Source organism: Mirounga leonina, unplaced genomic scaffold, assembly GCF_011800145.1.
Source record: "Mirounga leonina isolate KUSES-001 unplaced genomic scaffold, KU_Mleo_1.0 Mir_176, whole genome shotgun sequence".
NCBI lineage: Eukaryota > Metazoa > Chordata > Mammalia > Carnivora > Phocidae > Mirounga > Mirounga leonina.
Genome location: NW_023270454.1, coordinates 5375167 through 5392009, shown reverse-complemented (window position 1 = coordinate 5392009; position 16843 = coordinate 5375167). Strand labels below are relative to the sequence as shown.

The 16843-nt window shown below is 43.9% G+C and overlaps 1 protein-coding gene across 1 annotated transcript in view; it reads right to left on the bottom strand.

Annotated features, from left to right (window-relative positions):
• Window positions 1–16843, bottom strand: part of DOCK5 (dedicator of cytokinesis 5) — a 181877-nt gene that overhangs the window by 145607 nt on the left and 19427 nt on the right. The window contains exon 2 of the mRNA XM_035022587.1: window positions 10557–10640. Coding sequence (XP_034878478.1) covers window positions 10557–10640 — 84 coding nt within the window. The remainder of the gene's footprint in view (window positions 1–10556; window positions 10641–16843) is intronic.

Here is a 16843-nt window from a genome sequence, read left to right as displayed (position 1 = left end):
TGGGACTCCCATTTCTTCGACTGTTCAAGTAATTAAAGCTTTTGTGGCTTCAGTTTCCTTCCACAAAAACATTCTACTTTTTCCCCCATCTCGTTAATCTTATCACCCCATAGCTAAAAATGTTGAAGTTTCTCCTGGTTGCCTACAAGAGACTTCTTTCAAGCAGCAAACCCCCCCGCCCGAGACGGGCAGGAGGACCTGGTCCAGGGTGGGGGTGGGGGCAGATGCAGTTGGCAGAATGGAGAGATGACATCCAAATGGCCACTGCGAAAGGAGGAAAGGTCTCTTGGATTCACAGACACCCTGTAGCTCAGTGACATGGGGGAAATAAAATTTCCTCTAGGCTAATCAACATCATCACTCTGGTTTGCCAACTCCCGCTGTACTTCCTGGACGTGGCTTTTTCCTTCTTTCTCTTTTTTAAAGCAAAGTAATCCTGCCGGCAGCCAGCCATCTTGCCATTGGCTCTAATTGCCCTCCTCTGTGACGCACGTCTCTCTCGAGCTTATCCAACTAGTTTGAGAAAGCTGAAATGACAGCATACAGCATACAGTTTTGCTGCAATTCACCGTTAAGACTGGTTTTAGCAGCAGCACCAATTTGCAAGATGGACAAGAGAGGGATGCAGGTTTGTGAGTGAGGAATCAATTCATCAAGCAAGATAAATTTAGGGGGCCCATCTTTACAAATACCTATGCTAGGCTCTGTGGAGCCTCCAGGAGTTTGAGAGTATAAACCCCAAGCCCCCATCTCAGCCGTTCCAATCTGACCGCTGGTGGAACAGAGACACAGGTGAGGGAAGACAAACCTGCACAGCTAGTTACCGAGGATTTCTGGAACTGTAGCGCAGGCTGCTTTTCTCAGGCGACCATCTAAGCCTCCTGAGGAGGACATCAAGGTAAAGGGCACGCATACAGACGGCCTTCCTTTCTGAAGGGAGAACGGAGGCTCCAGCAAGAGAGGAAACAGCCCGTGCAGAGGCACTGGAAGCGGGCACGCCTTAGCTTAGCACGTGTGACACGGATAGCGCTGTCCCAAGACCCCGTCGGTCTGGGTCACTTAGAAACCTGCTTCAAGTTCCTCAGTGCAACGCATCCTAAAAATGAAAGGGCAAAGCTGTACTGACGGACTCTGAAAGCGAACCACTGGGCTCCACTTTGAGAACCGAGACAGAGACGAGGAGACGCTGTCGGGGGTGTAACAACATCAACAGTGGCAGAAACAGAGGTGGGGACCCAGTAGTGGTGACGGCGGTATGAGTCCTGGTAGCAAAGGATCAGCAGCAAGGGCACAAACGTGAACCAGGTGGGACTTTCCGAGACTGTGCGAGCCAAAGACCGCTGGGCTCAATGCAAATGCCTTCTGGACTAATCCAAGCAGGAGGGCACAGGCGGGGACACCAGCTGGACACTCACTGCCACAAACACGTGGGGAGGGAGACTGCTTCAGGTTGGGGTGGTCAGAGACCCCTCCAGAGACCTCTCTGCTTACTTTTCCCTCTCTGACCTGCCGGCCACACCTAAGGGGGTTGGGCACACTGTGGGTAACTGAAGCCCAGCCCCTCAGTAATTCTGACCTGGAGTGTGTGGGCTGGGGGAGGAGGGCCCCTATCTCTGGGTGGGGGAGATGACGGGGCTGTGCTCCCCTGGAACAGACGTGCCTACCTGCTCAGAGAAAGCCAGCTCTCGAAAACAGGCAGAGGAGAGGCGGCGGGGGCAGATGAGGCATGTTGGCACTGGGGGGGGCAGAGGGCCCAAGCACACAGTGGGCTTGGAGAACAGTGAGGAGACCCCCCTGGCCAGAGCAGCAAGCGAGTGTGGATGAGCCATGGGGGAAATGAAGTTCTGAAAGAGCTCACCCCAACACAGACACATGGGGTGGTGGGAAGCTTGTCTGACAGCTACTTAAAAAGCAAAAGAACCTCACCCTCTTTGAAACACTATAGGTTAGGTCCAAAATAGAGAAGCATCATTTCCTCAAAGGCCTCACAATGTGGAAAGAACATTCTACTTGGATTCCAAAAAACCATGGTGAGAATCATAGCTCTACCATTTAACGGCTGTATGAAGTTTTCAAGTTCCTGAACCTGATTTTCACATTTACTAAACGAGCATCGGGAACTGCGGTCTCCCATGATCGCAAGAGCTAAGATTCAGTACATGAAAGCCCTCAGCTCAATGCTTGGCGAACAGAGGAGAGTAAAATGCCAGACAAATTTGGAACCGAGGGTACCAGTGACATAATCCAGGGACTATCTCCCACTTCTAGGGCCATTGTCTGATTCCCGGGCTAATGATGCCAGACTAAAGTTCTCTTTTCTTTGTTTTGTGAGGAATGTGTCTGTGCTTCCTGCAAGAAGGAGAAGAACCTCTCTAAATTATTCTCAAGTTACTGACGACAAAGCTGAAGTGTACATAAGGCAGCTGGGATACCAGGCAAGGGGGAAGCCTTATTCCATAACTGTAGCACCTGATAAGACATACTTTTATCTTCCAAGAGAATAAGCTCCCTGCCCCCAAGAAAACCATAGGAAAGATGACTTTAAGGGAAAGGTAACAAGAAAAAGTAGAAGAAAGAGCTTGGGTGACAGAAAAACTGTATGACGATGGCTTGAATAATTGAGAAAATAGTGCTGAGTAACTCAGGGCCTGAGCAGATACTGAATGCAGCCAAAAAAAGAACCCAGAAGCTACCCAAATAGGGGCTTCTAAGGCATGACTTGACATTCAGTGGGCAATGAATGTGACAGTAAGACTAATTCAAACACCTGCCCCCTCCCATTCCTTCAATTCCAACTGTAGTGACAGACTCTTCAGTCTGCATCGGTGAGCACTAAGCAAGTATTTGAGGTTAGGAATTCAGTGTTGATTACTCCTGCCATTCAAAAGAGGGACTGACGTGCTTGGTAAGGTTGTTGAAACTCATATTCCTGTTGTCAAAGTTAAGTGCACACATATTTAATATTGCTCAGATGACAAACGCTGGGGACACACACGCAGAACATAAAAGTGAGACTAATAATCCATGTATAACAAGCATCCTTCCTCTCCTGCCCTGGCCACAGCTCTGTGTAGCCTGGTTACACATGGAGGTGAGGCCAGGGAAAGAACCACAGTTCTCTGCGCTTCTAAGACTAATTCGCAGCATTTAGTTTTTTCAGGCAGCATGCTCTCTACAACACTTTCTATTGAATGATTTGCTTCCATGGGTTGAGTAAGATGGGACACTCCAGCACAGAGTGGGTACTTAGGATGCCCAAGTCCCCTTATATGCTTTTTGAGATCATAAATTGCTCTCACATTACTATGAGCAAAGTAGAGGCATACATTAATCCTCTCTCTCCAGATATAAGCAAGAGGAGAAAAATCCTGTTCCTGTTTGCCCTCAATCAATCTTAAACTTCCCTCTAGGACTTTCTCCTTACACTAGTCCTTCACTGAGTCGTACCTAGCCCGATGATGGTTTGATGTGCCACATTTCCCAATGGAGATAAGACACCTAAGGCATTTTTGATAGAAGTTATACACCAAATAATGTGAATGGCCCCACATTCAGAGGTGTGAAGGGAGCCATGAGTGGTTATGTATATGCGTGGGATGGAAGGAGCCTGCCCACCACTTTGCCACCTTCTTAACCCCATGATCCCCCTAGGATCCCTTCAAGACCAAAATTTATGGGACACCAAAAGCTCATGAGAACATTCCTCCAGAGCATCCCCCAAAACGCCTTTGCTTTCAGGCTGAGCTTGCCTCCTTAGGTGCGTGGGCAGCCGTTCAAATGGGCCAACTCCAAGCGCCAGTTCATGGCAAAGTAACTGAATGAAGGCACCACTCAGAAAAAAGTCCTGACCCCAGTCCTAGAAGATCCCATGTAGGCCTAATATACAAAGAACAGACATTTTGAAGATGGCATTTTAGAAGCACATTCACACATATCTCAAAAGGAAGAACAAGAAAAGTCATTCTCCTTTCAGTAAGATTAAATCTGAGAGGAGACTTCTTACCGGCTCCACTTTTTAATTAGTTTTTCTGTAAACACACTCCTGTCGCCACACTCATCTTTTGAGAAACACATCTCGGGAACATATGTCCCCAGCAGTACTTAAGGTAAAGGTCAAACAGATGTGGGAAGTGACCAGCACACTCAACAAAATGCCACACGGCCTCATTTGCTTTCCAGGAGGATGCCAGAATGTTCGCACGCAGTCCTTACCATAAAATCCAAGCTGTTGGGCTCACTGCCATTGATGTTTGTGAACGGCAGTTGTTTTTATAACTAGAAAATGGTGAGACTATGGATTCTGAATTATAATAAACTTTCAGTGTTCCTGACTAATGGGGTAACAAAAGTAAATGAAAGTTACAAATACATCAAACGCCGTATCTCAGCTTATACCCGGTAAAACTTTACACGTGCTGTTAAGAACTGATTTTTAAAAATTAGTTATGATTTTCCTTATTTCTCACTCATCTATGACCATTGGGTACAGCTGACCAAATAGAGAAGGCAAAGAAAAGAGGTATGATCAAGGAATGTCAAGGCTACCGGGTTGGGACACTGCTGTACAGGACTGTAGGATGTAACAACCCATCTTCTTGACTCGGACATTCTGAAAGAGTTCAGTAAGACCTTTCTGTGCCAGATGGTCCAGTGCAGGTCCAATTAGCACATCTCAGAGAGATGATTAAGCCCCTGCTTGAAACAAGTTCAAAAGCACTCTCTTCTTTTTCATGCTTCTGCTACAAGGTTTTGTCAGCCACGGAGCCCAAGCTCAGTGCCATGTACCTCTGCCTATCTGCCATAAGACTGCCCTCTATACTTGCTCACAAAAAAAGCCTGCTTTATAAAGATAAGATTCAAGATATGTACAGCTCAAGTCATAATCCACATTAATTCCCTTTATTATAAGGGAATGGATTTCTTGATTAAGGTGCATTTGAAAACTGGACTCATTGTATACAGAAGAAATCACATGGGTATATTAGGGACCTCCTGTATATACACAAATGCTTCTTTTTATTTCAACTTTTCAAGATTGCCTGTTTTGTCTGGTTCCAATGAAAGCATCTGTGCTATCCTTTGGGTTCTTACATATAACACTAAAACTGTACAAAGCTTTATGCTGCGCCTGCTTCTGTAGAGCTTGGAACGCCTTTGAGACATTATCTCATTTTGTTATGGCCAACTATGTTATGCTTACCCCCAGAAATCACCGTTAACATCAGCCACCCTCTCTCTTGAGCTTGTGCGTGGTTTATAGAGCTGAAAACGAGTTACCAGTGGATATGAATCAAATGCAGGAAACCCGTATCCATTGGTGGAACAGCAGACCCTGAGCATTAAATCACTTATGACTGGAATTTGGTTAATCACAGGAGAGGAGAGCTTAATGGTAAAAGGAATGCTGTAACCTTAATTTTTCAGAGCACTTTCATTTAATCACTTTCAATTCAAAAAGTAACCCAGTTCTAGATGCAATGACCATGACACAAAAAGAGTTTAAGTGTCCTGCCCAGGACGGTCACCCTCAATAGGGACAAAACCATCTGATCTAAAGTAGTCCTTCTGCCTTATCCCTCTGCTCCCTGTCCATCACTCTCATCTTCTTCTGGGCCTGGTAATACCAACCTTTTTTCCTCGTAGCAAATTTAAGTATCTGAATTGTTTTGTTTACTTACTTCGTTCACTTGTTTTTGTCTATCCCTCGAATGGAAACCCTATGAGAACAGGAACCTTGCTGTTTCATCATTCAGGTGACCTCAGTGCCTAGAATATCTCTTATGCTCAATAAAGGTACCTGGCACAGAATAAAGAGCATAATACTTGCTCAGCAAGTGTTTTTTAATGAACAAATGACCACAACTGGAATCTCAAGGTAGCAGTGATTTTTTTCAGCCATGCCCATGGATCTGGGGTGGGAAAGAACATTCTAGATGGAGAACAGCTGTCTCACTATCAAATCCCTTGTCTGGTTAAAGAAGCAAAGACAAGGCAATGACTACAGGCTAGGCTAGTGCTAAAGATGAAGAAAGGAGAGGACTCTTGCTTCAGTCCTTGAGGATTTTTGTTCCCTGAAAAAGTCTCTGAAGGAAAATAGTTCTTGGGGGCCTGTGAAAGATGAGCAGTATATAGCTTCTCTGTCAATTCTACTTCCCTGCCCCTATTTTTAGTAACAAATAAAGTTCAAGGGCAAGGTGACAGAAAGACATGAGTGATAAGTGGTAACAGCTCACTCATTTGGGCTATTTTGGAGGCAAAACTCAAGTAATCAGTCTGGCAGTTCCCCAAAAGGTTAACCATAAAAGCTATTATATGACCCAGCAATTCCACTCCTAGGAACATACCCAAGAAAAGTGAAAACACATGTCCACACAGAAACTTGTACATAAATGTTTATAGCAGCATTATTCAGAATAGGTTAAAAGTGTAAACAATCCAAATGTCCATCAACTGATGAATGGATAAGTAAAATGTGATATATGCATACAACGAATTTTATTCAGCCATAAAAAGATAGGAAGTACTGATACATGCTATAATGATGATGAACCTTGAAAACACTACATTAAGTAGAAGCAGCTAGTCACAAAGGACCACATATTATATGATCCCATTTACATGAAATGTCTAGACTCGGCAAATCTACAGAAACAGAAATTAGATTGGTGGTTGCTCGGGGCTGGGGGATAATGACCACCAAATGGGTACAGGGTTTCTTTCTGGGATAATGAAAATGTTCTGAAAGTAGATAGTGATGATAGTTGCCCAACTCTGTGAATGGCGCACTTTGTAAATAGCCATTGAATCGTGTACTTTAAATGGGTAAATTGCATGGTATTTGAAATAGATCTCAGTGAAGCTGTTATTAAAAACAAAAGCAAAAAACTCATGCAATAACAAATCCTTCTGCAGTCTGCAAAGGGCGGGGAAATGTTGAAGCCTCCTGTGTTTCCCTCATGGAAGGAGAAGAACAACTCTGCCTATAATATCTGGGGTTTTATGGAGGTGACCCCCCCTGCCCCTCTTACTCTCCACACTAGCTTGCCTTGCTCCAACGGGTTTGCCTTGGTCTCGTATTTTATCTTCACTCATTTAGCAGACTTCTGCAGAACACCCACTCTATGCCAGGTGCTATGCTAGACACCGGCCCTGAAATGAAAGAGGAGCGGGCTTTGCCTTCAAGGAGCTACTACTTTCGTAATTATTCATTCGACCACAGGGCAGGAAACAGCAAAAGGAAGAGTCCTAAGTGGTATTCTGTGGCGGGTTGCGGGCAGAAAAGACTTTTCTGTATCTGGGCTCCAGAAAGGTAGACTCCTGTCCACACCGGAAGAAGCACCCACTGGTCTGGTATGTGAATATTGCAAAGGCCGGGGGGGAGGGCAGAGTGTGCAGTGGGGAGCCCTGGGAGCCAAATCCGACAGGAAGCTGGAAGATAGTGCCAGCATTAGCCTTAAATTCCATCTGGCAGTACTCTGGGTGTTTCCATTCTGTTTATTATTTTTTTTAAAAGGAAAAGAAGAGATGGGAGGAAGGGAGGGAGGGAGGGAGAGAACTCAAGTTATTACTCAGCTTTTCCACCGTGTTTAATGTTTGCAAAGTACTCCTGCCCTCACTTAGTCCTGCACTGCCTGAAATAATAAAGGAATCTGAGAACCCAGCCAAGAACTCGAAGTACTTAGGAGATAGAAGAACCTATCACTGCATCTGGCAAGGCGGGCACTATTAAAAAAAAAATTAATCCCATAAAATAAGCACTATATAAAAGCTTAATCCAATATAAAAATCTCTGTAAAACTGACAGGCCACTTGGTGGTGGTAAATGAACTCCGTAAGCTCATGTTCTAAGACTGCCCATTCATACCTTGACACGCGGCGTTCTGCCGAATGGGCACAGACATCCTTTTTCAACATCAAGGAGTCCTACGGCAGATCAAGTATTTTATGGTAGCAATTAACAGGCACACCAGCTTCCTGCTGTCAGGACTAGAGCACCAGGATCATCATATTCAAGATGCAGCATCGATAAAGTGGCAGGTTTTTGTGTGACCGTCCATCAGCGGGGCCAGCACCGGCAAGCATACCACTGTCCGAGCTGCAAAACGCTGGGAGCGCTGTGGCTTTTGGACTTGAAATGAATGTGTTTGTGCACCTCTGATTACATTTATATTCAACCAAGCTCAGTGACCCCCTCAGCTTGCTCCAGAGGAGTGCTACCTTTAGGAATGTTCATTGGTCAATTGGGAGATTACTCAGTAAAGTACGGAGAAGACGCAAATATAAAATGGTCATTAATATGAATCCTCTGAGGACAAAGTGCTTCAATTAGCTATTTCAAAAAATATGCTGGGGTCACATAGAGATGAAAAAGAATTTTGAAAATGTATTCAAAAGACATCACCTACTTTATTTCCAATCAACTCTCCACTCTTCCCTCCTACACTCCACACACAGTACACTTAGAAAAACTTGACAACACAACAGACACAAACACATACACACACATGCACACGTACTGAAAATCTAACATGGTAAAATGGGAATTATGAGGTCAAGATCTGAAAAAGACCAAGACTCAGAAAGATGAGACCAGCATCCGAGGCTGCTCTCTTCTTGGGGCACCTGCCGAATTAAAAAAAAGTGTACTGAATGGCTGAGCAGCATTTCTGATGGCCTCATGAGTCCAAGAGAACAAAAACTGGAGTCCTGGACTGCCAATGAGTTAGCTGTAATTTCAGACAAACTAGGCTAAGGGAAAAAGCATTGCTACCGACAAAAATAATGGTAAAAGATTTAATAAGCAGGAATTAAAAGTTCAAACTGCTTAATATAACAATTCTAAAGTTAAAGTTGTATGTACCTAAAAACAGGTCTGAGAATATATAAAGCAAAAAACTGACATCACTGTAAATCATCACTGACATAAACTGCAAGCACTGTAGAAGATTTAACACGGTTCTCTCAGTGACCGAAAATGCAGAAAAACATTAACAAAGAGCAAATTCAAAAAAAAAAAAAAAAAAAAGACAGAGAAATCAGAATCTGATTGTCATCTACAGAACTCTCACCCCATGATCCTAATACACATTCTTTTCAAGCCCGTTTGGAAGAGTTACAGATACCGAACATACACCTTTCACCTGTACAATGCAAAAATGTGTGTCCATAGATACACTAAAAAGAACGGATTAATCTGGCCCCTGACAAAGAGGTAAGACCTAGTAAGGATTGAGGGAACTACGGCTTCAATAAGCAAAGAAGTCCTGAGACGAGACGATAGTGGATTGTCCTTTGTGTCTCAGAGACTTAGGGACTACATGGAATTGATGTTGGGCTGGACCTGAGATGGTGAGGATGAAAACAGAAAAGAGAGAGTAGAGGAAGAGTCCACACAGCCCCCCACCTTTTCCCTTCCCCTAGGAGCTGCATGATTGTACTTTGATTTGTGTGGAAGGGAGAAGCAAACCCCTGCCCTCTGCCTAAAAATAAAGAGAGGCAGCAGGAATAACAGAGTCTTCTGTGCAACTGGGCAGAATGACTTAGCTTTTCTATGGCCAAACCTTGCTTCCTTTCCTCCTGGCTTCACATCTTTTCTTCCCCATCCTAGGAATCCACATTAGGTTCTTGACCACCTCTGCCATTCCACCATGATGAGCATTTACTGGGGTGAGGGGGAGTGCAGACCCTGAAAATCTAGAGATCCTGATTCTCACAAGCCTCACTCTATGAGAAAAGTCTGCCTTAGCGTCCTACCTCATTCCTGTCTCAATCTTCAGAGAATAAACGGGCCCTAAAAATTGGTCTTTGCTTTGGTCAACTTCAGTGGCCTGTATACATGTTTGTTGTACTCTGGGGATTTGAATCAGAAATGTGGATACATGGAAGAGTCCTGCTAGGAATCCAAGAGTTTGAGTTGGAGCTAAAAGCTTGGGGTGGGGTGGGATGCGGTAGAAGCAGACATGACTCGTGCCTCTCAGACAGATCAAGAATCCTGAGTAACAGGTTAACTGGAACTACCTCCCTGGCCCTAACACAGTAACAGGTTAACTGGAACTACCTCCCTGGCCCAAGCTAGTTGCAAGGAATATACTAGTGGGCTTTCTGGATCAGCTGTAGCCCTGACCTAATTCTGTGAAAGAATCTCAGCAACACCAGTAGGTCTCTCCCTCATTTCTCCTCCAATCTGGCAACATTTAGTGCTGAGTAGAAAGAGCCACTTAATCAGCAGTGCCCCTGGCACGACAGCCAATCTGGTGTCCCACGTGGCTCCTCCCAAGCCAGCCCTGTGGCAGATCCCTCTCCATCCAGGGCTTGGGCTTCAACGATTCACGTACTTTGAGATTCGGATGTCTGGGCACGTTTGCACTCCTGTATTCAACGGGCTGTTCTGAAATCATCCCCAGTAGGAACTTGTATAACCTAAAGTACTTCCTGGATTTTTACTAGCATGACTTTAGGAAGTAAAGCATATTGATGTTTGCTCTAAGTGCCTTATTAATAAGTAACTTCCACCGTTTTTCCCCTTCCCCGTCTGGCAGAAGGCCATCCAGACTTACCCTCATACATCTCCAGGATGTGAACCGTGTCTCCAATCTGCAAGGACAGCTCCACATCTTGAGAGGCATTGTAGTTATAGATCGCTGGAAAGGAGAAATACATGGGGGAAATGGCATCAGTGGCGGTTAAAATACAAGTCCCTAAGCAGCACATGCAGTGGCTAATGAATTACTTATTTAACAAACAACCCTCTATTTCATGCTTTCGTGTGAATCACCCACTGCAAAGCAGAGTACATCCTCCTCAACCCCCATGACTGGTATGTTCCAGTCATTCTTCCATCCGACAAAAATTGGTTGGTTGCCTACTGCATACTGTGTTAGAGACCGGTGACAATGACAAAACACACAGATGTGGTCCTTGTCCCAGGGGTTTTTAATCATCTAGGAGAGGGAGGAGGATATTCAATGTATAATATTACAGAAAAAAAACTACTTAATTTAAATTGTGGCAAGAGTTATGAAAGAAAAAAAAACAGGCTAGGGGTGCCTGGGTGGCTCAGTCGGTTAAGCATCTGCCTTTGGCTCAGGTCATGATCTCAGGTTCCTGGGATTGAGCCCTGCACTGGGCTCCGCACTCAGTGAGGAGTCTGCTCCAGGGTTCTCTCTCTCACTCTGCCCCTCCCCCTGCTCATGCTCTTGCTCACATTCTCTCTAAAATAAATAAATCATTAAAAAAAAAAGAAAGAAAGAACGAAAGGAAAAGAAAAAAACCAGGCTACAATGAGAATATGCTGCGGGGTTCTTTAGGTCAGTCCCCTTGTTCATCAGACAACAGCCAGCCACTGAGCTTATGATCTCTAAGACATAGAACGAGTCATCTCCTCGCTTCTCTGACACAGTAATTGGGAGTCAAAAGGCCACTGTGAGTCCCATCTACCTGGGAGGAACGAACTGACACAGGGCGCGCTGCAGACATGGCTGCCTTGTCCCAGTTCCAGGCATCCTGGATGGTCCCAGCTCCTCCTCATCAGGTCACCTCAATCACCACATCATTAGGACTGGCAGTGACCGGGCCAGATTGTGAAAAATCGGCTAAGTCTTATAATTCAAAAAGATGACAACCCAATTTTAAGATGGGTAAGAGCTCTGAAGAGACATTTTACCAAGAATCTTATGCTGGCTAAGACACATGAAAAGATACTCATCATCACTAGTCATCAGGGAAATGCAAATTAAAACCACAATGAGTTACCACTTTACACCCACTAGAATGGCTATAGTTTCAAAAAGGCAGACAACTGGCAAGAATGTGGAGAGACTGGAACCCTCAGACATCGTGAGCAGGAATGTAAAATGGCCCAGCCTCTTCAGAAAACAGGGGGACAGTTTCTTAGAAAGCGAAACCTAAATTTCCACTGTGGCCCAGCAATGACATTCCCAGTTACCTATGAAGAGATATGAAAACACATCTGTGCAGCGACTTTATGTGAATATTCCCAACTGCTGCGGTAGGCAGAAACATAGCCCTCCAGAAGACAGCCACATCAAATTTCTGGAACCTGTGAATGCTACTGTGTGTGGCCAAACCTTTGAGTAAATTAAGGATCTTAAGAGGAAGAGCTTTTTCTAGATTATCAGGGTGGGCCCTCAAGGCAATCACATGTATCCTGGGGAGAGAGGGCCAGAGGGAGTTAGGGGAGATGCACAGAAGAGAAGGCAACATGGAGATGGAGGAAAAGGCTGCGTCAGGGATTGGCATCACCACCAGAGGCGGCGGCGAGGAATGGACTCTCTCCCCAGAGTCTCTAGAAGGAGCACGGGCTGTCAACACCTTCACCTTAGACTTCTGGTCTTCAGAACCGTGAAAGCATACATTTCTGTTGTTTTAAGCCACGAGTTTGTAGGAATTTGTCACAGTAGTCATAGGAAACCAATATAGCAACATTATTCGCAATAGCCAAAAAGTGGAAACAATTCATCAATTGATGCATGAATAGATATATAAACTAGGATATATCCGTACGATGGAACACTACTCAGCAACAAAAAGGAATGAAATACGGACACATGCTACAACCCAGGGGAACTTAAAAGACATTATGCTAAATGACAACCATATGTGAAATGCCTATTTTAGGCTTCCAGTTATTTGCAATGTCCAGAAAGGCAAATCTATGGGAGATAGTACCGCCGATTACTGGTTGCCTGGGCAGGGGAGAGGAGGGAAGGGCGACTGAACACAGCAGGCATGAGGGAGGTTTTTGGGGAGGTGAAAACATCTGCAAACTGGATTGAGGGTATGGTTACACAACTCTGTGAATTTACTAACATTCATTGAACTATATACTTGAAAGGGGTGGATTTTATAGTATATAAATTAGAGTTCAGTAAAGCTGGGTTTTTTTGTTTGTTTGTTTTTAAAGTAGGTCTAGTTGTTACCCTCACTCTCTTGATAAGAAATCTGTATCCTTCCAGGAGGAAAGAACCACCAGAGATTCAGTTCTAGCCATTCACTTGACGATTCAAGGAACGGAGACGTTCCCCATATCTGCAGCTCTAATGAGCCCATGAGGATGGTCATTCAGTCCATCTGCCAGATCACACAAGGGTCACTAAAAAAACGAAGAAAGTTGTCCCCTCACTGTGAACTGTGGGTACTCACTGCTCTGTCTCGAACCTGCAGTTCACCCTATGCCTGCAGCTGACTGCAGGCTTTTCCTTACCTTGCGGTCTATCCGTGAATGGAAGGAGCACACCTCCAGCCACATCTTTTTCAAGTGGCCTCTCTTTTTGGAGGGACTTACCCAAAGAGTGTTCTTTTGTAGTCTTGGCACAGAAGCCTGGACAAATTATGTTGAAATTAATTTAATATTGAGCTTTTGGACTAGACTATGAATTCAGAACAGGGTTGGGCTAATGAAGTGGATTTGGAGAAACTACACTGGATTGAGATGTAGCAGTTAGTTCCCCACTGACTCCTCTACCTCTTCATGGGCCACTGGGCCACGGCTGCCATTCCACTAAAGTTCTCCTCCTTCATCTGAGAGTCGGGTGATTCAATGGTTTTGCCCACTAAGTATATGTCTGGTTTTCCATAGAGAATGTAGATCTCATATCCTTGACTCCCCCCCAGTCCCCATTCACTGACTCCCACGGAACCTGTCTGTTCCTTCCAGTGGCCCTGCTCGCAGATGGAAACAGGAAGTAATGAGGTTGCTGTGTCACAATGTGTTGTGTAATGACCAAGCTCCATCTCTTCCTCGTTCTTGTCAGCAGGGAAGTAGGCAGAAACTCTCAAAGGCAGCACCTAGCACAAACACCTACCAAGGACTGTTGTGAACACACACACATACACACACACACACACACCATAAACCAATATGTTTCCTTAACTCCTAGATTCCTAAATCCTCCAAAATTATCCTGGCCTTAATTATCCACCTTAGCCTCCATCATCTGCCAAATTCCACCCTCTGCTCCAGTCAAGACTCTCACAGTGTCCCCTAAATTCTGTGTTCAACCCACGGTTTATCCCCGCTTGGAACAACAGCTCATCTTTTGCTACATAACAATCCAAAGCTCACATTCACAATTCCATTCGACAAGTAACTACTGACTCCCTATCACCCTGCATGAATCTGTTTCTTCTGACATCTGACAGCTTTTCCTTCCAATACAGTTTGGGTTGTTAATCTCAGATAATCTTAGTTATCATCTGCCCCCAGTCAGAAGGTAAACTCCTCACACATGTGGATCTGGTTGCACATTATTTTTGTGTCTTTCACATTTCAAGGCACTGGATTAAACCCAAAGAACATGCTCAAGGCACAACGGTGACTCTTATAGAATCTACCAATCGATTCAGTTATTTGCCACTTCTTCCCCAAACCTTAAGATACTTCTGTTTCCCTAAGAAGCAGCAGCTGTGGTTCCCCACTACTCGTGAAAGAGATATCAAAATCACCTCTCCTGTCACTTTTTGCTTATTACACAAGACAGAATCTGCCTTTCCAACCCAAGCTTCCAAAGAGATTCCCATGGGAAGTGCAACCCTTCAAAAATGCCTTTTACTGGAGTAAAGTCACCAGGTAGGGGACATTCATCAGTTTCATGTCTTCGGGCAGAAGTACCAACAAGATTCCCAACCACTCAGAGCTGTCATCTCTTCTTTCCAACGATGTACTTTTGAACCTTGCCCTCCCTCTCCCACTCCCTACTACCCCTCATTTCCACTGTATTTTAGGTTTTCACTTCAATATGTAATACAGTAACTATAAGAAGTAAGTGCCATGCACCACATTATTTAATAAGGAAATGGATTCAGAAGGGGTAAATACCTTGCCCCAAGTAATCCAGGTTTATAAGCAGCAAAGCTGTTCCTAACGCTGGTGATGAGGCCTTCATTACATTTGACAAGGCTGCTCCAGAATGGTGAAGGAACAGCTTGGGAACAAAGAGAGGAGCCTCACAGATTCTCAGTATGATGTGCCTGCCTTAGATTTCCCTCATAAAATGGAAATCTGACTTCCAAACACAAGCTTTATTATATGAATCAGTGACTGGTAATCACGTTGTCTGCTAGTCTGGTGCTATTTGAAGAACAGACACACAACTAGCTCTCAATGGATGGTGCTTTCTTCCTGGAATGTGAGTAATTATTACAGAGAAAGACAGATAAAGGGAAAATAAGGGAAATTCTGAGGGTTAAACAAAACACTACTGAAGACTCAACTGTACCACTTACATACGCATGACCTTGAATGAGTTCTCAGTCTGAGCCTCAGTTCCCCATCTGTAAACTAGGCAACAGATCAGATGACTCTAAGGGTCCCTTTGGCTAAAACATCCTCTGATTCATGAGGTGATGATAAGAAGCAGAGAAACAAGTTGTGCTGTTTTGAACTAGCAGGCCCACCACAATCTCTTGTTTTGTCTGAGGAAATTAAACAAGAACAGGGAGTTGCTGATTATAAATTGCCTTGCTGGCTGCTATGTGCAAGGTTGGGAAAGACGAATTGCTGGAATTTTTCCCTAAGCAGCTTACTGTTTATGTCATGAAAGTGTAATTTTGCAGAGCCAAGTAGACAAGACAGTATGTCTACAAATGTAAAATAGTTTGCATTTTACCAAATCTTTGATTTGGCCTTTTCTTTAAACCAGGCTTATATGAGAGAGGTAAAAAGAAAGTTGGGGTCTTAAGATTATGCAATAATAAGACAACAGAATTCACTAACAGGGCCCAAAACAAGGATCAGTTTCGACAATGAAAAGTCTATGCATTACTAGTATTTAATCTTTCTAGTAAGTTAGGTTCTTTCATGAATCCTCAAATTACAATCCCCTGAAGAATAACTAACACATTACATTTCCTATTAGTCATTTGGTAGAATCTACAAAAGAAAGATCCAGCAAACACAGACCAAGGTCCCAATTTGAACTGTTTACTACTCAGAATATTAAAAAGATGACCAAACTTCATCTTTTTCATTATTATCTTGATCTGCCTACTTTCACCCATTACAACTACCAAAACAAAAAAGGCACATCTCACCTTTGATCTTTGCCCTGGATTTAATGCAATGATGTCCCCAAAGGCCAAGTGGATTTTTTCCTTTGCTCTTTAATTCCAGTCTACTGTAAGGATCAGAGAATCAGATTCAACAGTAGGTCTGACCCCAAGAAGTAAAAAATCTATGGTTTTACACTGATCATTCCATTTAGGTTCCAACCTAATCTTTTTAGGATGAGATGACCATGATGGTGCCTCCCTACTCAGAACCATCCCAGCCAGGGGCCATCAAATGAGAACAGGAGCTTATACTTCTCACCCATAGTACTCCACAGGAAGGAACAGGCTCTTATGGGATTCTTAACTTCATTTTCTAGACTACTGAGGAGAATATTGACCAATTCATTGGTAATTCTTTAAGAAATCTCTATTTTAAGGATTATATCTATTTGTAGACAGAATTGATAAATACCCTTAACTGGAGAAATATTTCACAGATATTTCAGCTATAGTTTACTGTCTCACTGTTACCAAGTGATTACTATATGCCATCTCATTTAAATTCATATGAAATTAAATTTACACGGAACGTTTGAATAAGAAAAGATGAAACAAGGCAAGTCACAATCATGGGGGAAAAGTCTATATTCTACAAACATGTGGCGCTTTCTCCCACAGCTTCCCCATCTAAAAAGCGGAGGCAACAGTACATTCTTCATAAGGTTTTGTGAAGCCCGAAGAGGCAAATGTATGCAGAATCCCTAGGACCATGACCAATACCCGGTGGACACTGAAAAAATGGCAGTCACCTTCCCTTTCTTGCCCAGTCCAGCTC